The sequence below is a fragment of the Elaeis guineensis genome, chromosome 11 (genome assembly GCF_000442705.2).
Source record: "Elaeis guineensis isolate ETL-2024a chromosome 11, EG11, whole genome shotgun sequence".
Classification (NCBI taxonomy): Eukaryota; Viridiplantae; Streptophyta; class Magnoliopsida; order Arecales; family Arecaceae; genus Elaeis; species Elaeis guineensis.
Window position 1 is genome coordinate 767,116 of NC_026003.2, and position 27,618 is coordinate 794,733.

The 27,618-nt window shown below is 36.6% G+C and overlaps 1 protein-coding gene across 2 annotated transcripts; it reads right to left on the reverse strand.

Annotated features, from left to right (window-relative positions):
- Positions 1-124: 124 nt before the first annotated feature.
- On the reverse strand, positions 125-27,618 carry LOC105053508 (RNA polymerase II C-terminal domain phosphatase-like 1). 2 transcript variants are annotated; one of them, XM_010934697.4, is made up of 17 exons: positions 26,876-27,618; positions 22,429-22,905; positions 21,790-22,000; positions 21,426-21,583; positions 21,249-21,319; positions 20,993-21,098; positions 20,838-20,921; positions 20,107-20,682; positions 19,954-20,017; positions 12,572-12,705; positions 12,420-12,473; positions 11,237-11,333; positions 10,235-10,470; positions 10,056-10,142; positions 2,778-2,843; positions 2,100-2,173; positions 125-901 (listed from the first exon to the last, which is right to left on the reverse strand). In XM_010934697.4, exons 1-17 carry the CDS (start codon positions 27,131-27,133, stop codon positions 790-792), a joined length of 2,865 nt encoding a protein of 954 aa, XP_010932999.1. In that variant the 5' UTR covers positions 27,134-27,618; the 3' UTR covers positions 125-789. The 2 variants fall into 2 exon arrangements, with proteins under 2 accessions (XP_010932999.1, XP_073101362.1); XM_073245261.1 differs by having other exon boundaries at positions 585-901; positions 22,525-22,905; positions 26,876-27,412.

The window sequence follows — 27,618 nt, forward strand, 5'->3', positions numbered from 1 at the left end:
AGCTCAAACTGCATTTTAAGATCTCTTTCTTTTAAGACTAACTACCATTGACAAGCCCGAGCTCATGTTTCGGAATATGAGCTTCTGAACAAGTTAGAGACTGAAACCAGTAAAAATGTACAGTGAAGAGTAGACTCTCTTTCCGAGCTGCAATCTGACAAAATTGGCTGCCTGCAATTCCAGTGATGCATGGAGTCAAAACCATTTGACCAACCTGCCGCCAGTAACTGTTAATCGAACCTGATCTTTACAAGCATCAGTTTTCCCGGCTAACAAGCATTTAGTTTCCTGTCGCTCTGGTCCTCATGAGTAAAGAATGCTGAAGGCATGAACCCTATGCCAAGAATGCCAGTAAGCCTATGGAACTGGAAATGTAATCTGTGAAGGTACTCAAGCAGCGATCTCTGTATTCAGATCTCCGCAACATCGGGCATCAAAGTGATGATGCCTCTATCATACTGTTACCAGCAGTTTACGCTCCCCATCCACAAAACCACAGAGAGTGATCCCAACATTACATGTAGAACCAAAACTTATATTCAGCTGTGAAGATCTGTACAACCACCACATTGGATATATAGAGATCTTATACCTTACTGATGGATCATGTAATGCCCAAGAAGTGGCAGGAATTTGTGTAACCGTTGTTCCCTTGAAAAGCTTGTCTTCGGCTACAGATGATGCTCCTTGCAAAATTGTGATGACCTCCTTTGCAACCTTCGTAGGTCCATCAGACCACTAGGTACATGCGAATAAGCAGATGCTTCACTGGAAAAGCTGCAGTGGTAATTATCTAGGCACAGGAGTTTCGCTCCTAGAGTATCTACCAGATGATGGAATTCTCTGCAGCACCCGTGAAAAATCTGGCTTCAAACGCTTGTTTGGAGTTGCTGATGGTGACCTGAAAGAAGAGATGGCAAATGGACAATGAAGCAGCAGTTTCCAGCCACCAATAAATAAAAAAGGAAAAAAGAAAAATGTAATTATAACAAATAGACAGCTCGACTTCACATGCAGAAGCCAGTGCATTGAATTTTTTTTAAAAAAAAGGACAGAAAAAACCAATAAGATTGTCCCATAACTGACAATCAACTTGTCAGTGGAATAAAGCAACCCTGACCATGACTCAACTAAATGATGCAAGTATATTTCTTCAAAAGTTTGTATAACCATCAATCACATGGAAGTACTAACTTTGCATTCATAATTCCACCATTTCAGAAGTTTGCCATCAACGTGAGAATGAAAAGACATCAATGAAATTAGATGGAGAGTCATATATGACCATCAAAGCTTTTTCCACCACAATGGGGTTGACTATGGAGCACAGCTCCAAGAAAAGAGACCCTATATGCACGGATTGAGCAGATTTTTATGTTTGGCAACATCAATCCTCTAAGAATCAATGCCATGTGCGTGGTCAAGGCAACTCTAGGCAAAAGAGAAACTGGACATGAAGAAGATGGAAAGGTTTGCCACAGGCAACATTCATCATTAATTCATAATTTATACAATCCAATAGTCAGACCACCACTAAATGAAAAATATAATATTTTACTTAAAGAATTGGAATATTGAGACAGACATGACTCGAGACGGTGTATTCAAGACTAAATCTCAAACCAATATCACAATACAATTATCAATATAGAAATATTGCAGATATCTCTGTTGTCAGTATGCTTTTGGGTTATTCCCAAGCAATAACTATGCATGTTTCATCCATATTTAGTTCAACAAATTACTGCTGAAGTTTTTCAAAGTAATTCATTAATGATTTGGCATTTTGTTGGAAAATTTCTTGTCATTGTTCCTGATATTTTTGCTGCTGTTCACTCTTCCATGACTGATACTTTTCCAATGTGATTGATATAGATAACTTAAAAAACTAATTTCTTCAACATTATTTTACATTTTACTTTTTTAATTCCTTGAAAATTTTCTAAATGTATTTTCAACCATTTCCTGAATTTCATAACTATCTCGTTGCCTTATTTCATGATTACCAGTATATTGTAATTTCTGAAACGAAAAATAGTTCTGACAGGTATCAGTGAAGTGCGTAAACTACATACTTTCAGCACAAAGTAGAAACTAACCTTGGAGATCCTGAGCGTTTGTGTGTAAATTGACCGAGCATAGACTTCAAAGTTCCAAGAGCCTCTTCAGCAGCCTATAAAAAATACAAGAATTTTTCAGATAAAATGGCCAGGTTTGCATGCATTATTTAATAGATTCAACATGCAGCATACAGAAACTTCAAATCGCTAGTGTATGCAAATTTGATCTAGTCAATCGATGGACAGATAATGAACAACACAAAATATTCCCTAAATCAATTTTTCTTTAAAGCATCACTCTACCAACTCAGTGCAAAGTAATAGTTGTGAAGGTTACATGTTTAGTTTTTAGTAAAATGATAGATTCAGTAGATCTTAATAATTCCAGAGCATATAAAGAAATCCACTGATGCAAGTTTCTCATATATAACTGAGTAGAGAGATTGATACTATAGACAAGTGGAAATTAAATCATCTCCTACATGCTGGAGCATGATCACGATCTAGGCCAGCTACGTACTTCCTTCTTTATCATTTGTGTCAAGAGATATATGCTTGAATCATTTTCACAATCATCTTCATTAGTTATCTAAATCATTTCCATGATACTTTTTCGGGAATATTCTCCTACCAAGTAATGCATATTTTCACATGAAATTTCCTGAAATACAAAGCCAGCCATGAAAAAGGAAAACAGAAACTGATAAAAGAGAATACCTTCAGCTTAGCTTCTTCCCAGGTTGTTCCAACTCCTATTCCTACTATCTGCCCTGCTACTTCAACCTAAATAAGTTCATAGCCAGCCAAAAAAGAAATGATGGTCAAAATCAGTAGCAGAAGAATACTTTTACATATGCATTGTGTATGAGTTTGCACAGATTTGAAATCTTACCCTTGATAAAAGGTTTTAATTATATTTCTGGAATTAATGAGACATTGGTACAATAATACCTAATAGACAAGAGTTTGACAGCTTAAATGCATAGTCATTAATGACTGCAACTGGGTTCTACAGCCAGCATCATGTCTTTTATCATGCACATAAGCATGCATAAACACGAATGGAAGGAAAATCAAAAAAAAAAAAAATAGGGGTGTCACAATAGAACAGATCAGACCAGGCCAGACCACCCAGGCTGCATCCGGTTGTTATATAATTCTCCATGCAAGTTAAATCTTGAAAATTTTGCAAAATTGCTTGAAAATTCCTTTTTCTGGAAATTGGGAATGTTGGGTTTACTTTTTAATTATAAATATCTAATAACCAATATCATAATAAAGTTTTGAATTATAATGAAAAATCTAACTTTCTATCTTTATAATCTACATTTGCAAAAACAAAACCTAGTCATATGAGCATATAAATCCAGGAACTTAGTGTTACACTTGGAATGAACTAATGAATGAATGAACTAACGAACAAATGGATGAATGAATGAATGTCTTCATCATAACACATACAAATCCATGAACTTCATGTATGATGCATGTGTATATACATATGTATGTACAATACGTATCAAGTAATATTTTTTACAATCAGAAACCAGGAAGCACAAGGATGGCATAGATAGTAAAGCAATAGCATTGGATAAGAGAGAGTTACTGTCTACAGGTGCCTCAGATTGCATTATATGGCCTTTAATTTTATTACAAATTAAGGAAATGAATGAACAACTACCCCCATTATCTAAATGTGAAAGTTTTTGTGGATTGACTCCTCTTTTGTAGCTGGACTCCCCCTTCGAAGCTGGACAATTAGAGTACAAATGCAACTCATGTGAGAGGGGGAAAAATGAGTCCTCAGTTTAAAAAGGGAACTCTAATCACCAGCTCCTCAAACATCAGTTTCTTTAAACTTATATTCTTCATCAAAGCCCACAAAATTGTAAGATCACAGCCATCATACTTTTAGCATATTGAACCCACCAAGTTTTAGTTTGCAGGTAAATCCAATGTAATTACGAATGAGTACTATAAATATGTTCTCTTATCCAGTTTCCTTTTCTCTTCAGCTTGATGATGCTGATATCATTGTCACAAAGATAATATGTCTACATGTTATGAATATCAGACTCTAAGATGTTCTGATGTATATTTTGCTCGATAAAACATTCAAATAATGATATGGACCCATCACAATAACAATAGCGATTTCGCTACCTCGAAGTAAGTAAATCATGTCAAGCAGGAAACAAGAACCTTGCCTCCCCAAAAAGAAGCATTTATATACATATAACAACCAATCTACGAATCAGTCAACTACACCACAATCAGATTAGATGAATGCATGGCATGAGGATGGATATGCAACTTAAGTCATATAATGGTTCCAGCTATAGATGTGCATTTAGATTGCTGCATTAGTCAGAACATCCAAGCTTAACATAGATGAAAGAATTGGACAGCTGGTTTTTAAGCAGTTTTTGGCCCATCCATTCAGTTTAAATGATTTCATCCAAAGCAGGCAAAATTCAACAGTTGCCTACCACCCACCAGCTTTGTGCAAATAGATAGACACCATAACCATGTAGCTTTGTCCAAACTATTTAGGTCAGTTTTATGAATCCTAGTTCACGAAGCTTCCTACTCAGGGCAACCTCTGATATGTGTCTGTGTGTACATACAAACACAGATACACACAGACAGAGAGAAAAGAAACAATCTAAAAATTTTGTAAGAGATGTGCATGAAAAATTGAGTAATTCAACAAATAATAAGACATCTTTTAATAAAAGCTGTCAGCATATATGACTTTATAAGGACAACTTGCATTCTGCATCCATATTTTATCAACAGAGATATATCTGCTAAACTGTAAGTATGTCTAGTATAAAATTATAATGAATAACCATGTCATAATTTGGAATTATATATAAAACATTTTTGTAATGTACAAAATTCTTTCCATGACTAAAAGCTTTTATATAAATGATCCTACAAATAGAATAAAATTTCACTTAATACTTGGGTTCTTTTCCCTCATATTATTGAACTACTGCCTTTGTCAATTTTCACTAATAAGCTAAATTATATAAAAGAAAAACTAATGGATCATTGATCTTGGTGTAATGCTGAAAGGCAGCATGTTCGAAGTTAAATTGTACAACAGTTAATATGATGTCAGGCAGTTCATATGATGTAAGGCATCTTTTGCAATGAGTTGGACATGGCAACACTTGAGTGGATCTCTAATCAGATCTGATCAGGTCAACATTGGATGATTGGAGTCCCACATCAATGATCCAAGCTATTAGATATGATCTACTATCTCTAAATTGCTTATATACCATAAATCATATGATTTGGAAAACCCTAGTCTATGCATCAAGGGATTAAAAGATATATATAGTTTCATGTTATTTAGACCGTCCAATTTTTTGACCACTTAATGCATAGACGAAGGGTCTCCAAACATGATTTTTGGTGTGTAAGTAATTTAGAGGTAGTAGATCACATCAAATGACTCAGCTCGTCGATGTAGGACCATGATCATCCAATCTAGACCTGACTAGATCTAAGTACATATCAATGGACTGTAGCCAAGTCTAGCTCCTTTTATCATAATATATATGGCTTCAATCCAAATACATAAAATGTATCTCAATGCTTGGAATCAAGCAGAACACACAACAAACTCTAAGAAGAATAAGCAAGCATCAAAGTAATAGAATTTCACATGGGAATTTTTCATCTTCCATATAAGAGGTTTCCAACTCAACTAAGGAATCCAAATCTCAAATGATCTTGGAAAGATCATGCAAGCCACGTAACATGACTTGTGCAGCAAGACACTCAAGTTGTGGGTCTAGTTGTGGAAGTCCAAATCTTCAAGAGTAGTCCGAGTCTCTGTAGTTTGTTGCATAAATAATGTATTTAAGTAGGTGAATAGGGTTAGTGGGTTAGTGGCCTAATGTGGTGGAATTAGCCGAGTTCTAACTTGTCTGATGTAAAGAAGTAATGGAATAAGGGAGGTGAATAAAGTTATCCTCTTCTGAAACTTGCTTCTTTTCTGGCATCACTTTGTCCCGAACTGGAACTCTCTTTTCCCATTATTTTCAATCCTTACACTATTTACGTATTGAGTTCATAATAGAGCAAGGTTATGGCTCAGCTTACCAACAAGGAGAAAATTGAAAAGTTAGAAGCAAGTGTGCATGAGATGACAGAAAATCTTCGACAGTACAACACTTCAGTCTGCTCCAACTCTCAAAATATCATTGAACAGATCTAGAGCATTTGACGATACTCACTGAGAGTTGACGACAACCATAACTGGTCTTAAAACTCAATTGGCAATCAATTCCTCCAATGAAGGACAACCACAACCTACATGTCCCTTCAAGGTGAAAGTAGTGCTTCATCTAGAAACCATGTTCAGCCAGACTACATCAAGATGGATTCCCTCAATACTCAGGGATAGAGCCAATAGAATGGCTCAACTAGGTTAAACAGTTTTTCAAGTATGAAGGGATGTCATGGATCCAAAAGTTGGATCTTGCTTCCATTCATATAGAAGGGGAGACAAACTACTGGTATTAATGGTGTTAGGATATACTTAGTATTACATATTTCTTTCCATATATAATAGAGGTTTTTATGATATTATTGCTGTATCATTGCTGACCTATGTTGCTATATATGACCATCATGTACTCTATATATATTGGTCAATGAAATCATAGAGGGTAAGCTCTTTTGCCCCTCTTTCAAATGGATCCGAGAAATTCCTAGTAAGGTCACATAGGCAACTTTTATAGATGAATTGTGTTCGAGTCAGGGCCAAGAAAGTTTGAGGACTTTGACGAAACCTTGGCAAGGATCACCCAGACTATGACTATACATCACTAGGAAGAAAATTTGAGCTGCTTTCCACAAGAGTGGGGGTGACCAAAGGAGGCTTTGTTGGGCATCTTCATTGGCAGCCTGAAGGATGGTATTGCTGCAAAGTTACATATGTACAAACCTAAATCCTTAAGACATGCTATTGAACTTGCTTGCATGCGTAAAGAGAATCTCAATTGCCAAAAGAACGTACTGACGACCTTTAGAACACAAGCTGCATTGGTAGGCAGTCATCCTGCCACAAATGTTGCAGCTAACTGCTAAAAGAATCAATTGGGGGGAAAAGCAATGTTGCCATGAGAAAGGACTATCTCTTTACTACAATGAGAAATTCTCTCTGGGACACAAATGTCATGGATCATGGCTCCTAATGATCAAGGTAAAAGATGCAAGAAGAGGATGAGCACATGCCAACAAAAGACGCATCTAAGTCATGCCAAATTCTAAAAATCAGCTTGCACACATTCTCTAGTTGGCATTCTCCACATAATGAAGATCATTAGTTTCCTTGCCAAACATCCTATAATAATGCTAATTGACAAAGGATCTACACATATTTTCATCAATAATATAATAACTACACAACTCCACCTTCCTATCACCTCTATGACTACCTTGCCGCTCATGGTGGCAGATGGAAATCATCTCACATGCAAAAAAAGGTACCACCCTATCCTCTGTTGTTAACCGGTATTGATATTGTTCTTGGAGTTCAGTAGTTAGAACAACTTGATCCTGTACTTTGTGATTGGAACATATTGACATGAAGTTTATAATGAACAATGCCACTAACAAACTGGTATGCCAAGCTATGGCCACAACCCAACCTATATCTCTCCAAGCTCTCGAGAAGGAAGCCCTAGAGAACAATGCCGCCACCTAAAGATGCTACATGGAAGGAGGAGCTCATATCTACTTTTCCATATGTGAACCTTGAGGACAAGGTCCTTCTTGAAGGAGAAGGACCATTAATACATAAATAATGCAAGCTAGGAATGTTGAATTGTACCAGCATGGTTCGCACCACAAATTTGAGATTAATAAAAGTTCAAGGTTTAGGGCTTCATTTCTTCCTTTCCTCTTCTATTCGCTCACACTCTCACCGCCGTCAGCCATCTCACCTTACCGACTGATGACCATCCCTCTCTCTCCTCGCCGGTCTCTAACCCCTGCTCTGAGGGAACTCGATTGTCCCTAGAGGTAGAGAGGAGACTCACACACTGCTGGTTAAGCTTTGATAACCCATTGTCACCATCCATTATAACTTGTGAGAGATTAGAGCCGTCCAATTCCTCTCCCTCTCCTTCCTCTTCTCCCTCTCTCTCTCAACCCTTCCTCTTAACCATGCAGTCTCCTCAACACATCTTCATTTCGAACCAAGTCCCACGTCTCTCTCTCTCTCTTTTAAATTTCAAAATTTGAATTGAAGTCGGCAAACCGTATACCAACTTCAGTTCAAAATTTGAAAATTTTAAAAAAAGGGCATGAAATGGACTGGAACGGCATACTACTAGTACCGTACCATATCGTCAAGCAACCAGTATGGGTCTCAGTATCTGTACAACCAACCTTGAGTGCAAGTATTAAGAATAATGGGGAAAGAGGTTTCTAGTTTGAATAACACCACATAAGAGTTTCAAAAGAGGATAAACCTATTCACCTCTCTTATTCCATTACATTCTTTACGTTATAAAAGTTAGAACTCAACTAGCTCCCCCACATTAGGCTACTAATCCACTAATTGTACATTATCTAAACTACATAATTCCAAGGTCTTAAATACTGTGGGACAGGGCCATCTCAGTTTCTCCATGGAAATGTACTGCTATCCCCCCTCATCCCAGGCTTCCAGCAACCATCCTAGCCGAGCATCCTAGCAAATACCCTCTATATCCTGTCCCTTCTTTCCTTTATTTATTTCTTTCCTTATTTGTTTCTTTTCAATCTTTCCTCCATTTTTGTTTCTTCTTTCCTTCCTTTCTTTACTTTTCATCACTATCATAACCTAGTAGTAGCAACCTAACAATGAACTTGATATAGAAAACATAAGATGCAAACCATGATTTGCTGAACTATTCCAAACCAAACAATTTTGGACGTTCTAAGCCATACCACCCGCAAATCGGGACGATTCAGCCTTCTAAATCGGAACACTGGATGAGAGAGAAGAAAAAAGAGGAAGAGAGAGAGAGGAGAGGGAAAGAGGGGAGATGCCGTCGGTGGCCTGCCGAGGCCGCCAAAGGGTTGCGAAGGCCTCCATAGCTCCATGTCACCTAATAGGACGTTTAATTGAAAGAAATCAAGAGAGAGGGGGAGCGAGGGTACCAGAAGGAGGTACGATCAGTGGAAAAGCTGTTGGAAGGCACCAAATGGCCGCTGTGGCCGCTGGGTGGCAGAGAAGGCACAGGCAAAGCTGCAACCGCGGTACAAGGACATCCACCTCATTCATCGTATTTTTTTAAACGATGATGAACGGTGAACCCAGCAATAGATTTACCGACTTCACTGTAATCGGGCTTTCTAAAAAAAATCTATGAAATAGAGGCAATCATCCTATTTTATGTCCGTGGAGCAACAGGATGCAATTTCGCCGTCCAATGGCCACGGCAACCAGCCAAAGATCCTCCGGTAGCCTTTCCGCCGACTTTCCCTCCCTCCTTTTCTTTTCCCTCCCCCTCTCTCTCGGCCGTGATTTGGCAGAGGAAGCAGAGGCCTTGACGGCCCTCCGAGCATATCTGCGGCCCGCCTGTGGCCACCGCCGGCATCTCCTCCGGCTATCCTCTCCCTCCCTCCCCCTTCTCTCTCTCTCTTCCCTCTTTCTCTGTTTTCCTCCTCCCCAGTTTCTTTCTTCGCTCTTGTGTCGATTCGCGCCAGTCCGATTCAATATGGACCCCGATCGACTCATACCACTAACCGATCGGCTGGCATGGATCCCGATACCGATTTCGTAGATCTTGCTATAAAGTATGTCAAAGTTATCTCACTGACAAAATGCTATGCATGTCATAATTCATTCCTCTTAATTATGTTTTTAAAGAATTATAGTGTCCTGCAACTCAATTTGCTAATTACTTTGTTCCTGGACATGCAGCATCATGAGAATATAAATTTGTAAGAAAAGATTATTGGAAAAATGAGGTTCATGATTACCTGGGCGTATACTTCTCCTTTACTGACTGAACTAGCTGAAGGTGAAGTCGGAGCTTGAAAACCTAGGGTAAATCCCTCAATGGTACACTGTATGGTAGAACCAGCATATATCAATATGTTTTCGTATACATAAAATATACATCCAGGGACCCTATAAGAGGAAAAGTATGGGATCTCACTAGTTCTTTGAGGACAGCAACAGAAGTTGCTGTTTTATTTGAACCCTCAAGTCTCTGGTCCATGAAACGGGACTCCTCTGAAGTGCTTGCTACTGGCAAAACGTCATCCCGGGCACATGCTGGATATCCAAAAGAGTTTAAATCGCTTATAAAACCATTTTCTTTGATATGAGAAGGCTTGTGCATATCTCCATGCAGGGTATTAGAGTCAGATCTAGCATTTGACAAATATTTATCTGCAATCAAAACCAGCATTGATGGGAATTTCTTAGAAAAATCTTAAACAGGATGTATATTTCATACAAAGAACCAATCATATATTAATGAATGATGATATATTCCAGGAGTTCCAAGGTGCACATCAATCAATTCAATAATTCATTACTTATGAAATCCAATAGAATCCCTAAAAAGGCTAACACATTACTAGCATAATAATATAAATCACATGAATTTACTCTGTCACTCTTCTTAACTCATCAGGAATGATGTGCAAACAATTCAAAATAGCAAACTTCCTGTATCCACAAGCATCCCCACAAAGTGTCCTCAAAAAGAATAAAAGTAATGGAGAATGAAAGTTCTAAAAAGCTAAAGATTATAGCAGCATTCTTCAATGCTTAAATGACCATAATCTGATAATGCATCTTGTTGCCGCCCAAAAAAATAAAATAAAATAAAACAACATCTATCATGTGGATGAATCTAAACTATTCTGCTTGTTCCATCATATAAGCAAATTTATATAAATCAGCAAGTAGAAGCACAGAATATCATGAAAAAGCCTTTTGCTTTTGAAGGTCAAATCAAGCAACAAAAAGTCTAAATCCTAATAGTTTGACATCAGAGATATCTGATTATTACACAAACCATATGAATTGACAGGAAATGCAGCTATGCATATAATATAAAACATGAATATATAATACTAGCACCATGGAGATGTGATGGTGATAATTACTTCCCAGCGACCAAGAATGGTAAAACCAAACATGTTCCTACCAGCTAAAGTTCGAAGGGAGATCTCGGCAGCTTGCTGATGGGCTTCCTTCCTCGTTTTACCAATTCCTTCACCTACTTTTTCTCCAACAAACCAAACCTGGAAACAGCAATGATAAGCATGCACATGAGACTTCCCAAAACAGGAATAGTCATTATTGTGTAACAAGAGTAATGTGCATAAATATTATAATAAAAAAATCATAATCTGTCTTTTTCTTGGCTTTTCATGAAAAAGGTGAAGACACAATAAGTGAAGTCTCCCAAGCCCCACTAGTTGAACGATGGACCTTGTGATTCCCTCTAAAATTACATTGAGAAAAAATGACATGCAATAAACAAGAATGCAAGATTTAATTTCATAAAGAATTCAAAATAAGATTGTGGGGTTAGAGTTGATTTGGCTCTTTGGGCTATTTGTGCTTTGAAGATGAATACAGATCTCTATATCAAAAGTCATCATTTCAACCATTCGCTAGATCTTTATCCACATCTAGCAGAATTTTTTTGGGTCTCTTAACTGCATGAACTAAAACCTGTGATTAAGAAGAAATATCTTGATATCCATAAACTAGCCTGATGGATTTCACAGAAGGCCCATCTCTTGCAAGAGATAGGTTTAGAATTTTAGGTTTCTTTGAAATAATCAAACTAAAATATTGGGTCAAAAAAATATTCACTTAATGGAATAGCTAAACCTGTACCTTGAAGCATGAACTTAAAACAGTTATAGAAAGTAAATGACTGGCCACTCTTAAGCAGGGTGAAGAACCCAAGTATTGCCACTAAGGCAGCAGAAAAAACCCAGAAGATGCCCAATATTGGTTGTTGGATATAGGCATGCCAGAGTCAATTACTGGGCAACAAAAACAAACACCTTCTAGCACAGGAACTTGAACAAGAGCCAGGATTAAATTAGAGGAATGAAATTGGCTGAGAGTACACTATTTATCTTCCTCAGCAACAAAAGATGCAACAAATTAATATAACAGAAAAGTGATGTCAAACCAGCATAACTGATCGTTCATATTTAAATCCAAATCAGAATGCAATAACTGAAGCAGCAATCAAGTCATAGAATAGTGAAAATCACAAAAGGACATCAACTGCTATGTATGCATATAGAAAACCATTATTTTGGTGATATGCTTCTAGAGGGTCAGTTGAAGTTCTATATTTTTAGTACCTCCATACAAAACTTCAATTCTGTAGTGTCACATAAAGCTGTCCGAAATTCCACCTGCAAGTGAACAATTAGAACAGGCATTACATGTAAAAGCATATTAAATACAACTTAACCTTGCATACTTTGCAAGAACTTTTCAACATTCAAATTACCTTTGCTCCACACTTCATTGCAATATTCTGCAGGACTCCAGCAGGAGTTTCTGCACATTGTGCAATGGCCCATCCAGGTTCAAATTGGAGGCCCCTGTGGCTGGAAGAAATTAGACCAGCTGGCATCTCCTCACCTTCAAGGTTCAAAGTTGTGTTAGGAAGCAGAAGAACTAGTTAGTTTCAATTAAAATTTAGTATATCCTTCGTACGAACACAGCTGCAACAGAAAATCAGACAAAGAATGTTGTGCTAAATAAATTATCTTCCACGATGAGATGTAGCCTTTAAAGACAAGTGGACAACAAGCTTGTGCAGCCAATCAAATTAAAAGGAGAACACTCCTTGTGCCAACAGCAAGCATGTCTTTTACAACAAGGTTCGCCATCTTGGTACTGGATCCCATATCCTATTACAGTATCGGTACACTATGAAACACTGTACCAATATGAGATCAATACAGTATGGGTGTACCAGGCAGTTCAGCCCAGTACAGCATTCCACGCTTTACAGCATTCAATCACACCCTTTTCATCCATAAAACATTAGACAAATGACTCATTCAGTTTATAGTTTTGTTCCAATCAACACATCAGTCTGGCAGAAGCACCCAGAATTTGACTGTTGTAAGTAACACGTCTTGCCCAGGAGCAAAAAAGTCATTGCAGCAAGCAAAAAAATGTTTATTGCTCTTGTACAGACTAGAATTTTAGCTTATTTCCCTGTAATCCAAAATCAATTGCATACCACTTTGAGGAATTAAGGAATGGGAAGTTTGAATATAAAATAATACCTTTACTACAAGAATCTAACCTACTTCTTAGAACTCTTCGGTATAAGACAAAATTACATCCTCTAATGGTTCCAATACCTTTGCCCCAAACTTATAACCATATTCCAACACCCATTGCTCTTTACCTCATCTATAAAGTACTTTGTTTAATCTATAGCTTCCAGCCTTCCACTGTATTAAACTCTCTCTCCAAAGAAACCAACTATTTGAGTAGGTATAAGTGCATAAATTAATAAAAGTACCATTGACCCCAGGAATTGATTTTAATGAATAACAAAACGTTTGAGTATACGATTGGTCTAATAGTTTCATTAAGTTAATGTTTCAAATAAATTAATAGGTATCAAAGGATTGATCCTTAAGGCTCAAACAAATTCAAAAGAAAAGATTTTGGAAGCTTATTTAGAGTGAAAGATCTTTGAAGTTAAGATGGAAAAGATCATCAAAAGATTGGAATCAAAACACCTTTTAATTGAAAAAGTTCAAAAAAATCAGTTGGCTATCATCCAAGTCGACTCAAATTTCATCCGAGTCGACTCAAGCTGAAAAATAAAAGAAAAGAATGTTCTGGCATGCTACAGTTTCAACTGGCACGCCCTTGAGTCGACTCAAATTTTATCCGAATCAACTCAAATGAAGAATGTAATTTTTCAAACAGAAAATTCAAGTACTGAGCGGCAGATCGAGTCGACTTGAGTTACTCAAGTCGAAATTGCAGGAAAAGACAGAAAAATGTGTTTTCGAAAAAATAGACTCGAAGGTCATTCGAGTCGACTCGAATCCAATCCAAGTCGACTAGTTCAGCAGAATTTTCAGAACTTTGCAGAAATGTGTCCAACAGCTCTATTTTGGATTCCAATGGTCAAAAACGGCTTTTTGGACTTCCAAACAGTGATTTAACACTTCCAACAACTAATTGACAAGACAAGAAAGTGAGAATCAAAGCAACAAAGTGAAAAACAACAAGAAAAGACTAAGAAGCATTGAATAAAGAGCTTTCATTCCTCAATCATCTGAACTATCACATCAAAAGAGCCTTTTCAATAAGAAGACAACTTCAACTGAAAAGCTTCCTCAAAAAGAGATTCTACAAGCTTCATTGATAATCATTTGCTCATTAAAAGAGCTTTTGTAGTTTTTGATAGTTTACTTTTAACTATTCTGCTGTAACTAGCTTCAATTGAGATTTCAAGCTAGGGGATAGGCTTATCCAAGCCTTGTAATTGGATTGTAAGCTAAGGGTTGGCTTGAGTTAGGTTTTAATTGGTGATCTCATGCAAAATCAACTGAATTTTGGATAATAAGCTCAGAAAAACATCTAACTGTAATCTTGGATAGATTATAGCAAAAATACTCAAGAAAATCTTGGAGAGTGAACGTAGGTGCTAGGCGCACCAAACCACTATAAAAATTGTGGTATTTGTGTGTTGCTTGCATTCTATTGTGCTTTACATCTCTTCTATATTTTAGCTTACCTGACCGCATTATTTTTGCACTCATTCATACTTCACTGTTTTGTAAAATCAGCACCTATCTTATTAAAATTTTTGAAAAACCCAATTCACCCCCCTCTTAGGTTATCTTGCTGGGCAACAAGTGGTATCAAAGCTTGGTACTCAGCATCATTTGATCCAACGATCAAGAGTTAAGATCAAATAGCAATCCAAATAAGTGCCTCTCTTGCGGAAGGGCAATCGACCAACCGACCACCCTTGTTCAATGGAACGAATTACACTTATTGGAAAGCACCCATGCATATTTATATTCAAGCACTAGATTATCAACTTTGAATAGACACACATCCACAATTAAAGTAGATGGTAATGATGTTCCTAAATCCGAAGAAGATTAGGATGAGCTTGATATGAAATTGATTGAATTAAATGCCAAAACTATGAATGTCTTATTTGTGCATTGATGCTAATGAATTTAATAAAATTTCTACTTGTATTTCAACTAAGAAAATTAGGGATAGATTGGAGATTACCCATGAGGGTACCAACCAAGTCAAGAAGTCTAAAATTAATATGCTTGTTCATAGATATGAATTGTTCAAAATGAAGTCAAATAAATCTATTACGGATATATTCACTAGATTTACTGACATTATAAATGGTTTGAAAAGTTTGAAAAAATCTTATACTAACAGTGAACTTATTCGTAAAATTCTTAAGTCTCTACCAAAGGCATGGCAAGCCAAAGTCACCAAAATCCAAGAAGCCAAGGACCTCAACAAGCTTCCATAGAAGAACTTTTTGGTTCTCTCATGACCCATGAGTTAACCATGAAACAAAATGTTGAGGAAGACAGTAAGAAGAAAAAGATTATCGCACTCAAGTCAACCACAATTGAAGATGATGAAAGCAATGAGTCAGATAAAAAAGATGAAGAGGATGATTTGGCTTTGATTGCAAGACAGTTTAAGAGGTTGATGAAGAAGAAAAAGCAAAACTTCAAGAGAAGATCATTTAAAGGAGAACCAAACAAAGATAGGGAGAAGAAAGACAAAAAACTCTCCATATGCTTTGAATGCAAGAAGCCCGGTCACTTCAAGATGGATTGCCCCCTCCTCAAGAAATCTAACAAGAGGATTAAGAAGAAGGCGATGATGACCACATGGAGCGATAGTGAGGACTCAAGCACCGATGTGGATGCACAAAAAGTGGCCAACCTTTGCTTAATGGCTCGTCAAGAGGAGGTAAGTGCTGAAAACTCCCTAGATTTCACATTTGATGAATTACAAAAAATATTTTCAAAATTTATAACTTAATTTAAAAAAATAAGTTCGAAAAATAAGAAATTAAAGAAAAAAAATCTTAATATGATTCATGAAAAGAAACAAATTTCAAAAGAGGTTAAGTCTCTAGTTTTGAAATATTGCAGAATGCCTCCGTATTGTTCATATACAAGTAATGTTGGTACATAGTATGTCTCTCACATCTACTCACAGTTCACCTATCTACTCACGGATGAACCAAGAACAACACCCCCATGTCAATATGGCATTCAATACATGGTTAAGATAGTACAGTACACTTGAGCTTTTGAGCGTTTCTTCAGACTGATAATTGAACCTACACAATTTATCTAATGTAGCATAATATTGGTATTTGACAACACAAAAGATCTGCTCTTCAGGAGAGCAATTAGTTTGAGATAATCCACAAATGTAGCAGAGCTTTCGAACATTCAATATGCCACCAATTTAACTATTATCAAAGCATACACAATTACATTATATTAGAGACACCAGACAAGATACCTTATAATATCTTTTATGCCCTCATAATGATCTTATTTAACTTTAGGATCTTCATTCCATAAACATTACAGTAAATGACAGCCTACAACTCTAACATAGAAGATTGCTTAATTTTCCATTCTGTTAAAAATTAATCTTGCAGGCATACCAAACCCTAAAAACCCTGCTCAATATACTGATTGCCTCAATTTTGAACATGCAACTCATCTTGGACACCCCAAATCACTATCCTATCACCCAAATGACCTATCATTTGGTATCTTCGAGCAAAGAAACTTTATATATGCAACCTACAGGAGACAAAAGGCTGCTCAATATACTGATAGCCTCAGATTGGATATAGAACTCATCTTGGACACCCCAAATCACTATTCCATCACCCAAATGATCAGTTATTTGGTATCATAGAGGCAAAGAAACTTTATATATGCAACCTACAAGCTTTCCTAGGCTCATCTTTTCCCTTGCACTTCAATGATCATCCGAATCAAAACCAATTTCTACATCTGCAGAGTCAATTTCATCATCATAATCTCCACTTCCCCCTCCTTTATAACTAGGCTCAATTTTTCATATCTCCGACTCATGGATTGTTGCCTCTATTGATGATGACATTTCACCTTCTTTCACTTAAATTGCAAGTTTAACAGCCCTCTGGGCTTTTCCTGACAATCGTAGCTTCTACTGAATTGGAGCCCTCAACCCAGGTCAACATAAGGAGCAGAACTAGCAGGTTCACCATTCTGATTGAATCTCATGGAAACTAATCTCCAAGAGTAAATGATACTTTGGCTCAATGCTCCCCTAACTTCTTCATTAAATTTCCCCATTCATTTGCCACAAAATGCCAATATCCATACAAGTTATCTCACCGTACCATTTGTGGTGCACCAAGCACCAAAAAAACATTTTAACTATTATAAGTTAGCAAACTTTCCCTCTGCTTATAGCAAAAGCTCACACCTAAACATCTGTTCAGACGAACAAATTAGAATCATTCATTCAATTCCACACATTATTCCAAGTATAAGATACAAGAAATACTGCAATTTCACATCCTCCAACTATATGAAGTATTGAGTAAGCACAGCATCTAAATAGCGCTGCAGCCAGGATTAAGTAAATTGGGATCTATTGTCTTAATTGGAACATAATTCCAAAGTGCTATATCCTTACTCCTCCATACGAATCCTCTATTCAGGCTGCAAGTTCCAGCCTATACACATACCTATTAGCACACACATAAATGTGCTTACATTACATGTATATACAAACATGTGTACATACATATCCACATACATATACATGTAGATATAAATAGCACTTTCACCTTCAGTTTTCTGACAAGATTTTGGTTCTACTTCTTGACATAAAATTTATTTTTCAAGGATAGCAATTTTATCCCACCTAAGTTGTTTTGCTGTCATAAAATCATTTCTTATATTTGCTAAAAAAAATGTTGTAAGTCGTTAATCATTAAGGAGCATATTGCATTGCTCCCGATCCTAAAGTTGTTGCTTCCTTATAATAAATGGACAGAAATATTTTAGGTTCTGGCTCTAAATCATACCTGGATGTCTATAGATTTGAAGTTAATGATTTTGTTGAATTGACATCCATCAAGGAAACAGAAAAATCAGGAGAAGTATTAAAAGAAATGGTCTATCAATAAGGCTTGCTTCAACTAAAACTAGAAGGAAATCTGCAAGCTCTCATTTCGACAATCTCTTAAACAGACTAAAAGTGAAGTATATAATCCTCTGTTTTAAGGATCCCATAGCCACTTGAACTAAATCTATATGAACATAACAATATGCTGGTTTTGATGGTAAACAGTGTTGCAAGGACATCGATACGAGAATCAGATTCAGATACATGTCCAAGTGTCTAACTTAGCAAGAGGGAAAAGCAGAGATACGGGAGACAGACCAACATATAAATTTAATTGAATTCTATATTTATACCTTAAATGTTATCTGTTTTACCATTAAAAAGATATTGTTTATTAAGATCTTTCAATATATGTGTTCCTTATTCAAACTTGCCAATTGACTAAAGGATATTAGAAAAATAAAATTTTGCAAGGTTGTTTCAATACCTACATCTATAACAAATCTCAAGAAAGAACAACTACTGACTCCTAAAATTAAATTAGAGGATCAAAATTATTGTTGGAAGAGCTCAGCTCACTCATTTTTGGAAGAGTTCAACTCTCTTCCAATCTTAAAAGCAGCTACCAAAGAACTTCATAAGTATCCAATATATAGATTGTTAGGGTTGGATGCGAGTCTCCAGGCAACACTGATTGTAAGGCCATGAGCAAAAGTTTCTAGCTCTTCTCTGGAGCTACAAAGGCATTGAAAAATCAGAGGATTATAATAATAAGAACTGATGGTTTGGTTTCTAAGAACCCTTACTGGAAGTAAAGTTAAAAAAATATGGAAAACATAGCTTTATTCAAACCATGTCTATTAAGAATTTGTCTTCAATATGTCTGAGCATATAGATAAGAGCAAAGAAAATTGGAAGAGTCCAAATGTGTCAATAAAAAAAATAAAAGAAATAAATCATTAAGGTACTTTTCAGTTCAGATCTAAAAGGACAGCCTAGTGCACAAGGTCCTGCTGCTATAGGGTCTAGGGAGGGTAATATATGCAGCCTTATCCCAATATGTGAAGAGGTTGCCTCCATGTTTCAAACCATGACACCCAGGTCACAATATAGCAACCTTACTATTACACCAAGACTCACTCTCCAATTTGCTGCAACACCAGCAATTCAAGCTTCAGGTTAGGTTAGAAGGAAAAAGACTGTTTCATTAAACCAGAAAACATTAGTGCATTAGCAAACAGTAAATCTGAAATTTGCAAGAAAAAGTAAAAATTACAAGTTCTTTTTATGGTATAAATATATGAAGAATAGGTACATTGCCAAATTTTGCACCGATGTGTATTATATTGAGAAAAATTTACAAAAAAGTGAATGATTAATCAAAAAAAAAAGTGGTTGAAACTTCTGGGCATATAATATAAGTTTATACAAATGGTATGTATGTAATATGTGTATGTGAATGGATACGTGCACGCACACGAATGAAAAAACATGAAACAAAATAAAGAGCTGAGAACTGAACTTGGGAAATCAGCAACGGTAGCTAATAATCAGCAATCGGCACTTCTAAGCTTCCAATACAGAGAAAATAAAAAGAAAAAATGATTTTATTTACACATTATAAGATTAAAAGAATTAAAAAAACAATCTTTAATCCTTGAGAACTACAAAGGCTCTGAAAATCCAGGTCTACCTACTTATTAGAGAAAACAAATATACCTGGGAAGCAATTATAGTTCGCTGCTGCATGGTTTGGTCTCAACCGATCATCTCCTGGATGTAACTGAATTATGCAGTCAATGGTCATTGAACCTTCTATAAAATAAACACTTAAAAACAAGATAATAGTTTCTATGTTAAAACATCATTTACCTGCATAGGCAATCTCTGATTTTCATGAAGAACTCTTTCAGAAGAAATAGAATTCTCCCCACTCCGAAAATATGATTGATGGTGAGGTCGCTTTTTATTGACATGTACAGTTTCTGGTTCTACAGTAAATTCTTTAGGTGCCCTGTTCAGTTGTTTTGGATTCATCTCCTCCTCCATTGGAAACCAATTTCCCTGTGATTGCACTGGAGGAACTGCTTCATGGAGAGGGGATCTCACAGTAAATGGAGGAGTAGGATCCCGTGTGTCTTGACCATGTTGCAATATAAGAAGCCTTCTCCTTGTGTCTGGATCTAATTCTGACTCTGGAACCTCGCCCTCTTCCCTAGCAGGAGAACCTTGCAAACTAGGTTCAGGAAGGCCAGGTTGACATACTAATGGCCTGCCTAATGCAATCGGCTGTGAGCATTGGTTGTTAGGCAAAGGCATCATCGCTTGAGTGGCTGTCAGCGGAGGTACAGCAGATGAAGAAGCCATAACATGTTGAATAGAAGATGCTGACCTCAGGTCCAAGTTATTGACCATGGGATGAACAGCTTGCACATTGCAATTTGCCTCCTGAACAAAGTTCAAAATGACATGTGAAATGTTGCAGACGTAATTGATATCCTTCATTGTGCATTTGAATTTGATTACTAAGTTTTGTTTCTCTTAACCATATCTAACCAAAAGATCAGTGAAACAAAAAAGTGAATGGCTGGAATTATATAGACCTTCAATCTCCTCTCAACCTCAGCATCTGTCATGCCCTTAAAACAGAGCTGGTCTTTATTTCCAATTGAAGTAGCATTGTCATCCTGAACCAAAGAAAAGGGAGTAACTATATTGCAGAGAATAACTACACAAACACAGGTTTTGTCAGGCTTACCTCTGAAATTAAATAATTGCCCACATCTGGAGCAGATGGAAAATCTTTCCACTCATCTTCATAGAAAATATCACTAATTCGTGGCAGTAAGCCTTCGTCAAATTCTCTGTCAATGAAAGTCATGACTTGTCATGTCAAGAAAATGTTGACAATTTATGTACCGCAAACTGCAGAGTTAATTGTCCTTTCACAATGGTAATCAAGACACATATTGGTAAAAGGTAAAGACTACTAATGGGAAATTATATACTCTTACTTGAAAAAACCACCCCTAACATTGCATGCAACATTTCTTGCGACGCATAAAACTGGAACGTTGCCGTTTGCCTATTAAAATGAGTCAAAAGAAGGTTTCTTTGAGTAGATTCAGGAAATAAAGAATCGCATAGTTTTAGTCTCATAACCAGAGATTATTATACCCAGATAACTGTACCTCTGCCTGAGGGGCATAATATGGAGCAAAAGCAGGGACAACATGAACTCGAGGTTGATCTTTTTCATCCCAAACTTTCAGACGATCATCAATCACTAGTGCCATCTTTGGATGGCAAATTCCATCTTGAAAGACACTAAGTAGTGACTTTCTTGAGCCTGTTAGCAATACATCAATACAAAATTATGAAAATCAAATGTACAAATGGGCCAGAATAAAAGCCAAATATAAATATATAAAGATATAAAGAGCTACAAAAAATGTTAACGATCACTCAGCAGATTTCTTATTTGACTTTCATCATCAAAAATATGCCAAGGATGTGGATGGCTGCATACAACAGTGAGATCTCTGCATGACATACCTGATTTGACACACACTATCCGGTCAATAAGTCGTGTAGAACTGATCAAGCTTGAATCTGGGTCAAGAAGTCTCCACATTTCCAAAGCATAATCTCTTTCTGCCATTGTACAAACATAGACCTCAAAACGCTTGCGACCTCTGGCAGTTAAGTAGCTTCTTAGCTCCTCCCATGCTGGTCTGAGCCGTACAAGGACGCTAGTATCCCGTATCTGCAAAGATTTAAGAAAACTCTCTGTTTATCTTAGTGATAATATTGGTCTAGATAAAATCCAAGCAAGGAACTTCTCTTAATACAAGTTCTGGTTCATTGAGGCAAAAACGGATTCTCATAATTTCTCTGAGTTAACAAGTAGCATACTATTCCAATCAGCATACTTAAACAAGTCTTTTCTTGTCCAAAGAATACCTCAATGGACTTCTTTTCATGAATCAAATAGATAGCAACTCATATTCATTAAATATTGCACACTGCAATATGTAGTTCCCTCTGACTCTTTTAAACAGTTAATTGAATGACAACAATTTTTTTGAGCAAAAATGTCCAAATATAAAGAGGCATGTCAATGCAATGAAGATCAAGGAGAAAAAAAAATCCCCACATTTTACAAGCATTAAAGATAGGAAAGGGAAAACATACGGATGGATTAACACGTGTAAGAATAATATTCTTCTCTTGTAACCTTAGAACTGGGCGGGTTATCAAATGGTGACTATCAGATAAAGGCGGTACAACCTCAGACTGAACTTGATAGACCTTCCCATTTTCAACAACTTGGTCAATTTCTGCATACTGCTTCAAGATAGATTTGTCATCTTGATAGCGCTTGAGCTCAGCCAACATACCAGTAACACGTTGTGGATCTGTCTCAGTACTTATTTTTCGCTGAAGAGCATCAATCCTGTCCTCAAATGAGCGCAAAGTATTAGCAACTATAAGGGTTTCATCAAGATCAAATACAATCCCAAGGCACCTCAGGTTCAACATGCCAAGGCAGGAATTGTAGAGTCCTGATGCAACATTAAAACCCCAAAAACATGCATACTGCATAAGGTTTTTCCTAGAATTCATGGCCACCAAGTGCAGTTCTTCCTCTCCTAATGGAATAACAGCAGTCTGCAAGCATAAAAAAGAAACATGACACATTAAGACGAATTCTAGTTATTTAAAAAATAAAAAACCACAATAAATAACATATCAATGAAAATGGCCATTCAAATAAGGATAACTTACAGTACTAGTGTATGACAAATGGATATGCATCAAGAATACCATACATTCAACTAAAAAAAAGATGATATAGGTGACAATGTCTCCCTTAAATGAATTATGTTAATAGTTTAACAAATAAGATATTGGAAAAAAATTAGTATGTCAAAGGAACTCACATAACATTAAGCATCACACAAAATTTTAGCTGTTCTCACAGTGAGATCTGGTCCATTGCACCATTAATAAACATGCAAACAGACATAAATATACAGATATGCAAACTTGGTTATTCAACAAAACTAAGAAATCTTAATCAACTACGACCGTCAATAGAACAACTAGCTTTAATTCCATTCAAATGAACTAATTTGGTTCTCTCCTTGTAAACAGTTCTGAAAAAAAATGAAAAGTGGACAAGAATTCAGAAAGCTAAGAAACATTTTATTCCTATGTAGAAAAGACTGAAAAACAGTAAATTCAAAAAAAAAAAAGAAAAAATCCTATGGTCCCAAGTCACCTAAATCAGAAGTAAACACCAACAGCATATACAACCCAATATAGATCTTTAACCACTGCTACAAATCAACGCTACTTTCTTAAGAACTCTTGAGAAATGCCTCTCTTTGCAAATCTCAAGTGATTCAAGCCTTCACCATCCTCAGTTAAGGGATGCTTGAAAACAAAAGCTGGATATTCTTTGACATCGGTACTAAGAACACAAGAGAAGTACCAATGATCTAAATAACTTGATCCAGAATTTGTTTTTTAGAAATGCTTAGAAAATTTGATGATAGTCAGATCAGCAGCCTAAAGTTGCATCCAAACAAATTCCAGTTTTGGATCCTAGATTTCAGATACAAATCATTACATGATTCAGCTAATGTCTTCTTCAACTTCACAGCCATGCCAGCTGCGGAGTATGTTGCACTTGCATATCTCTTAGCTAGCCTGGAATTGCAAACTTCCCTTAAAGGCTTCAAAGACCGATGTAACCAGGATACCAGTGGGGAAAAGTGTTCTTTTTTTTTTCAAAGGACCCTGGAATTTGTATTTCCACTTTCATGAATGATAGCAATGAAATATGAATCAACCACAACTGGTTGGTCAATACCAACTAAATTAAATCCTTACCAAAAGCCTAGGTGGTAGTCTTAAGCTGTCCTAAAAAATGGACAACATCAGAAAGACCATGCTAACATCTCAGCTGTAAGTTAAATGAAACAAACTCTTCCTGAACTTCATAGATACAGAGAACTTGTACTATCAATATCAACATCCAAATCAATCAGTGTAATTAGTAATCTGAATCCCACGAAGCTTACTCCAAGTGAGAACCTGAGTTTTAAGAAGTGTCACAGAGTTCCACATACCCACATTCTTTTTCCAAGTGCAATGCAATGGGTTCCCTCTCCATATAGAATGGCCTAAATCAGATATTTCCTTAAGATACCAATCTCCAAAACCACTCAACTCCATTTCAACATCATCTCTGGAAGTTGGATTGCACAGCAGCACCAATACAACCCCTTATAATTCAAACTACAAGATATAAAAAATTGTGATTCCTTTTATTTATTTTAGTGAACTCTTTGTTTCAGATAATGAAAATGTGAAACTAAAAGGGTTGATTTTGGGCATAGTCAATGTACAATCCTTAGATTAAAGATTCATCTTTTATTAGAAATTCTATTTCATACAGAAAAATGGAACTCTGTTTCCAGAGTCTCACTTTACATGAGACTTGCATGACATTTATCGCTGTTACTTATTGACATTTTGTTGAGTTACAAGAATGCTAAGTCATAAGAATAATGTTTTTAATGTAGTTTTGACTTTTGAGTATTTAAATGAGTGTAATGTGGAATTCCGGTTTTTGTAGACTGATTACTTATCCTTGGAAACTAATTGAAATCTCTCATTAGTCTTGCATTTTTTTTAAAGTTATAAACCCATGTCCTACCACTTTTCTCTGCTTATATTACTCTTTATCATTTTCTTAATTCCTAAAACAGTTTTTGTTCTAGTAATTTCATTTTTATCTGGAAACAGTATATCTTATCACTTACTCTCTTCTCCATATCTCATTGATATAAAATTAAAGATAATTAATCATCCAATCCACTTTGTCCAAACACATCACTGCTAGCATATACTTCTTTTCATATCTACCTTGTGTAAGATTTTAGACATCTATTTCAGTGGCTCGAAGCGATACAGTCAAGGGATCAGTCTTTTAGCCATAATCAGAGGAAGCAAGTTTCCTATATTCAAAGACTCCAGCTAAGTTGTATTATTTTTCCTAGAAAGACTAGTAGTTTGCACCTATCTAAGCATTTTAAGTTCTGATAGTACAATGCATCATAAATCATCATATTCTATATATATACACCATCATACTTCCAGATATCCATGTCAGTGGAATGACAAATTCATCTTTTCAAGAGAAGACAAGTCATATACAGTTTCTATCTTATAAATCTCCATGTCCTTTGAAAGGCACATAATTCCCTCACCAACTACATACAGATTGCTGCCTTATTTTGGCCCAATGTACCTTCTCAAATTTCCACAATCACCCAGTCATTACCGAGAATTGCTCCAAAATTTCCCAGAGTATAACTAACTTTCGGTAACAAACTGATGGCAGCATAGTTTGCCAAATAAAAGAAAAAAACTAACAGCCACTTGCTCCTACTTATTTTAGCAGGGCACATAAGATCAAGCTTTGTATTTGTTCAGCTTAAATCTCATAGAAAGTAAGAGCAACTTTTAAAGGGATTATTATGCAAGGATAAATTGTAAAGGTAAACATCCTAAAAGACCCTCTTACAGTGAGGTTCTCTATGGTTTTTCACTGGGTTTTTCTCCAATAATTATTAAAGAGAAAAACAACAATCCAAAGGAAGATTTTTACATGCTATTCTGTTTTGTTGATTTATCTATCTTCACTAAATTAACTCTAACCCTCATTCGAAAACATGCCTAAAGGAAAACAAACTTCAAGGCCAAGTTAGCAAATAAGACTTCACATTGTCTTAACCCAAAACTTGCAATCCTTCACACCAAGCAGACACACCAAGTATAGTCAATATTCAAGAAAAAGATATAGATGAGTAAAACAAACAAAGAAAATAAAATGGACCCACAGATATAAGCATAAAGTCAATCACTTCATGATAACCAATTCTATCGATCATATCCATGTCAGCAATTCCATGAACTTGCAATCACATTTAAATATAATATGCCCAGGGCTGAATATATACATAAGAGTTAAGACATTCGGTCTGCATTAGCTGATTACATTTTATACCTGTTAGAACTGATAAAGGTAATGATTGTTATAGAAAAAACCATAAATTTAAGACATGTTCAGCCAAAAAAAAGCATTTTAATTAGCTTGAAAAACGAATCTTAAGCAGTACTGCTTTAGTTCAACTATCCACAAGTTAGATTGTCCATGATTTGACCGTTGCTATTTACTCCACAGTTAAATTATGCACATACAGATGCATGAGCCAGTCATCTCTGAAACTGTGTCGTGACTCTTGAGATTAAGCACAGATTAGTAAAAATGTGAATACCACAGCTTCAATTTCTTACAGCACTAATTTTGCAACGCTGGAATCATGTCAAGAAGCCACTAGAAAAGGTTTCAGTTCTGATAATTCCATTTTAACCAAGATTAAGGAAAATCATGAAGAATGAATTTCACCAGTATATTCCCTTCCACAAAAGCATGAATTCAGAATAGTCAGGTTATAAGTGTGATATTTTAGCAAAGTGATTCCGCGGATACTATTAGAGTTTACTGTTCACCATCCTGCTGCTGTCATTAAAACCCTTCTGGTTGTTTCTTTTTTGGGAATAGTACCTTGTTCTCCCTGAGGCAAGCGGCGTGCAAGGAGCACAGCGGCGACTCATCGGACGGTGCTGACTTTGATTCCATTTTGAAGCTGACGCCGCCAGAGGCGATGGTGTGGAGGACGGCGAGCGGCGGGCACCGCTCGCTGGAGGGGGAGAAGTGGGAGATCCGGATCTCCCTGACCCATGCGCCAGGGTTGGAGTTCTGGGGGAAGATTTCCGCCTCCCCAATTAGAGAATTCCCATGGTAAACAGCCGATTTGAACATGTTTAAGATGAAAATTTTTCAGATCAAAACCAGATACCCCTTCTTGGAAGAACAGATCTAGGTTTGATTCTCCATTAACCGTCCTGAATCAATTTGATCTTAGATAAAAGAATGACTTTTTTCTTTTTCCAACGAAAGCCACGAAAAAGAATCTTTTTCCACGACGAAAAGAAAGGGGAAAACCAAGTTCCAATCTCTCCTCCAGTAAATCAAAAGGAACCAAGATCTCGGTCCGGTTCCTTCTTCAAGGGTTCCATCGCATAGATCAAGGCCATGGGATTCGATGTTTTAGAAGGGAAGGATCTATTCTTACGAAGTCCAACGGAGGAAAAAATAAATTTTCTCCTCCTGTTCTTGAAAGATGGGGGGTGGTTGGAGGGGTCGATTCGCCGCTTGGTGCTCGGATTCAATTACAGAGGCCTCGGGAGAGGGGTTCTAAGGCCTTCGCCGTTCCTAAACACTCGGAACCGAGAGGGCCAATTCTA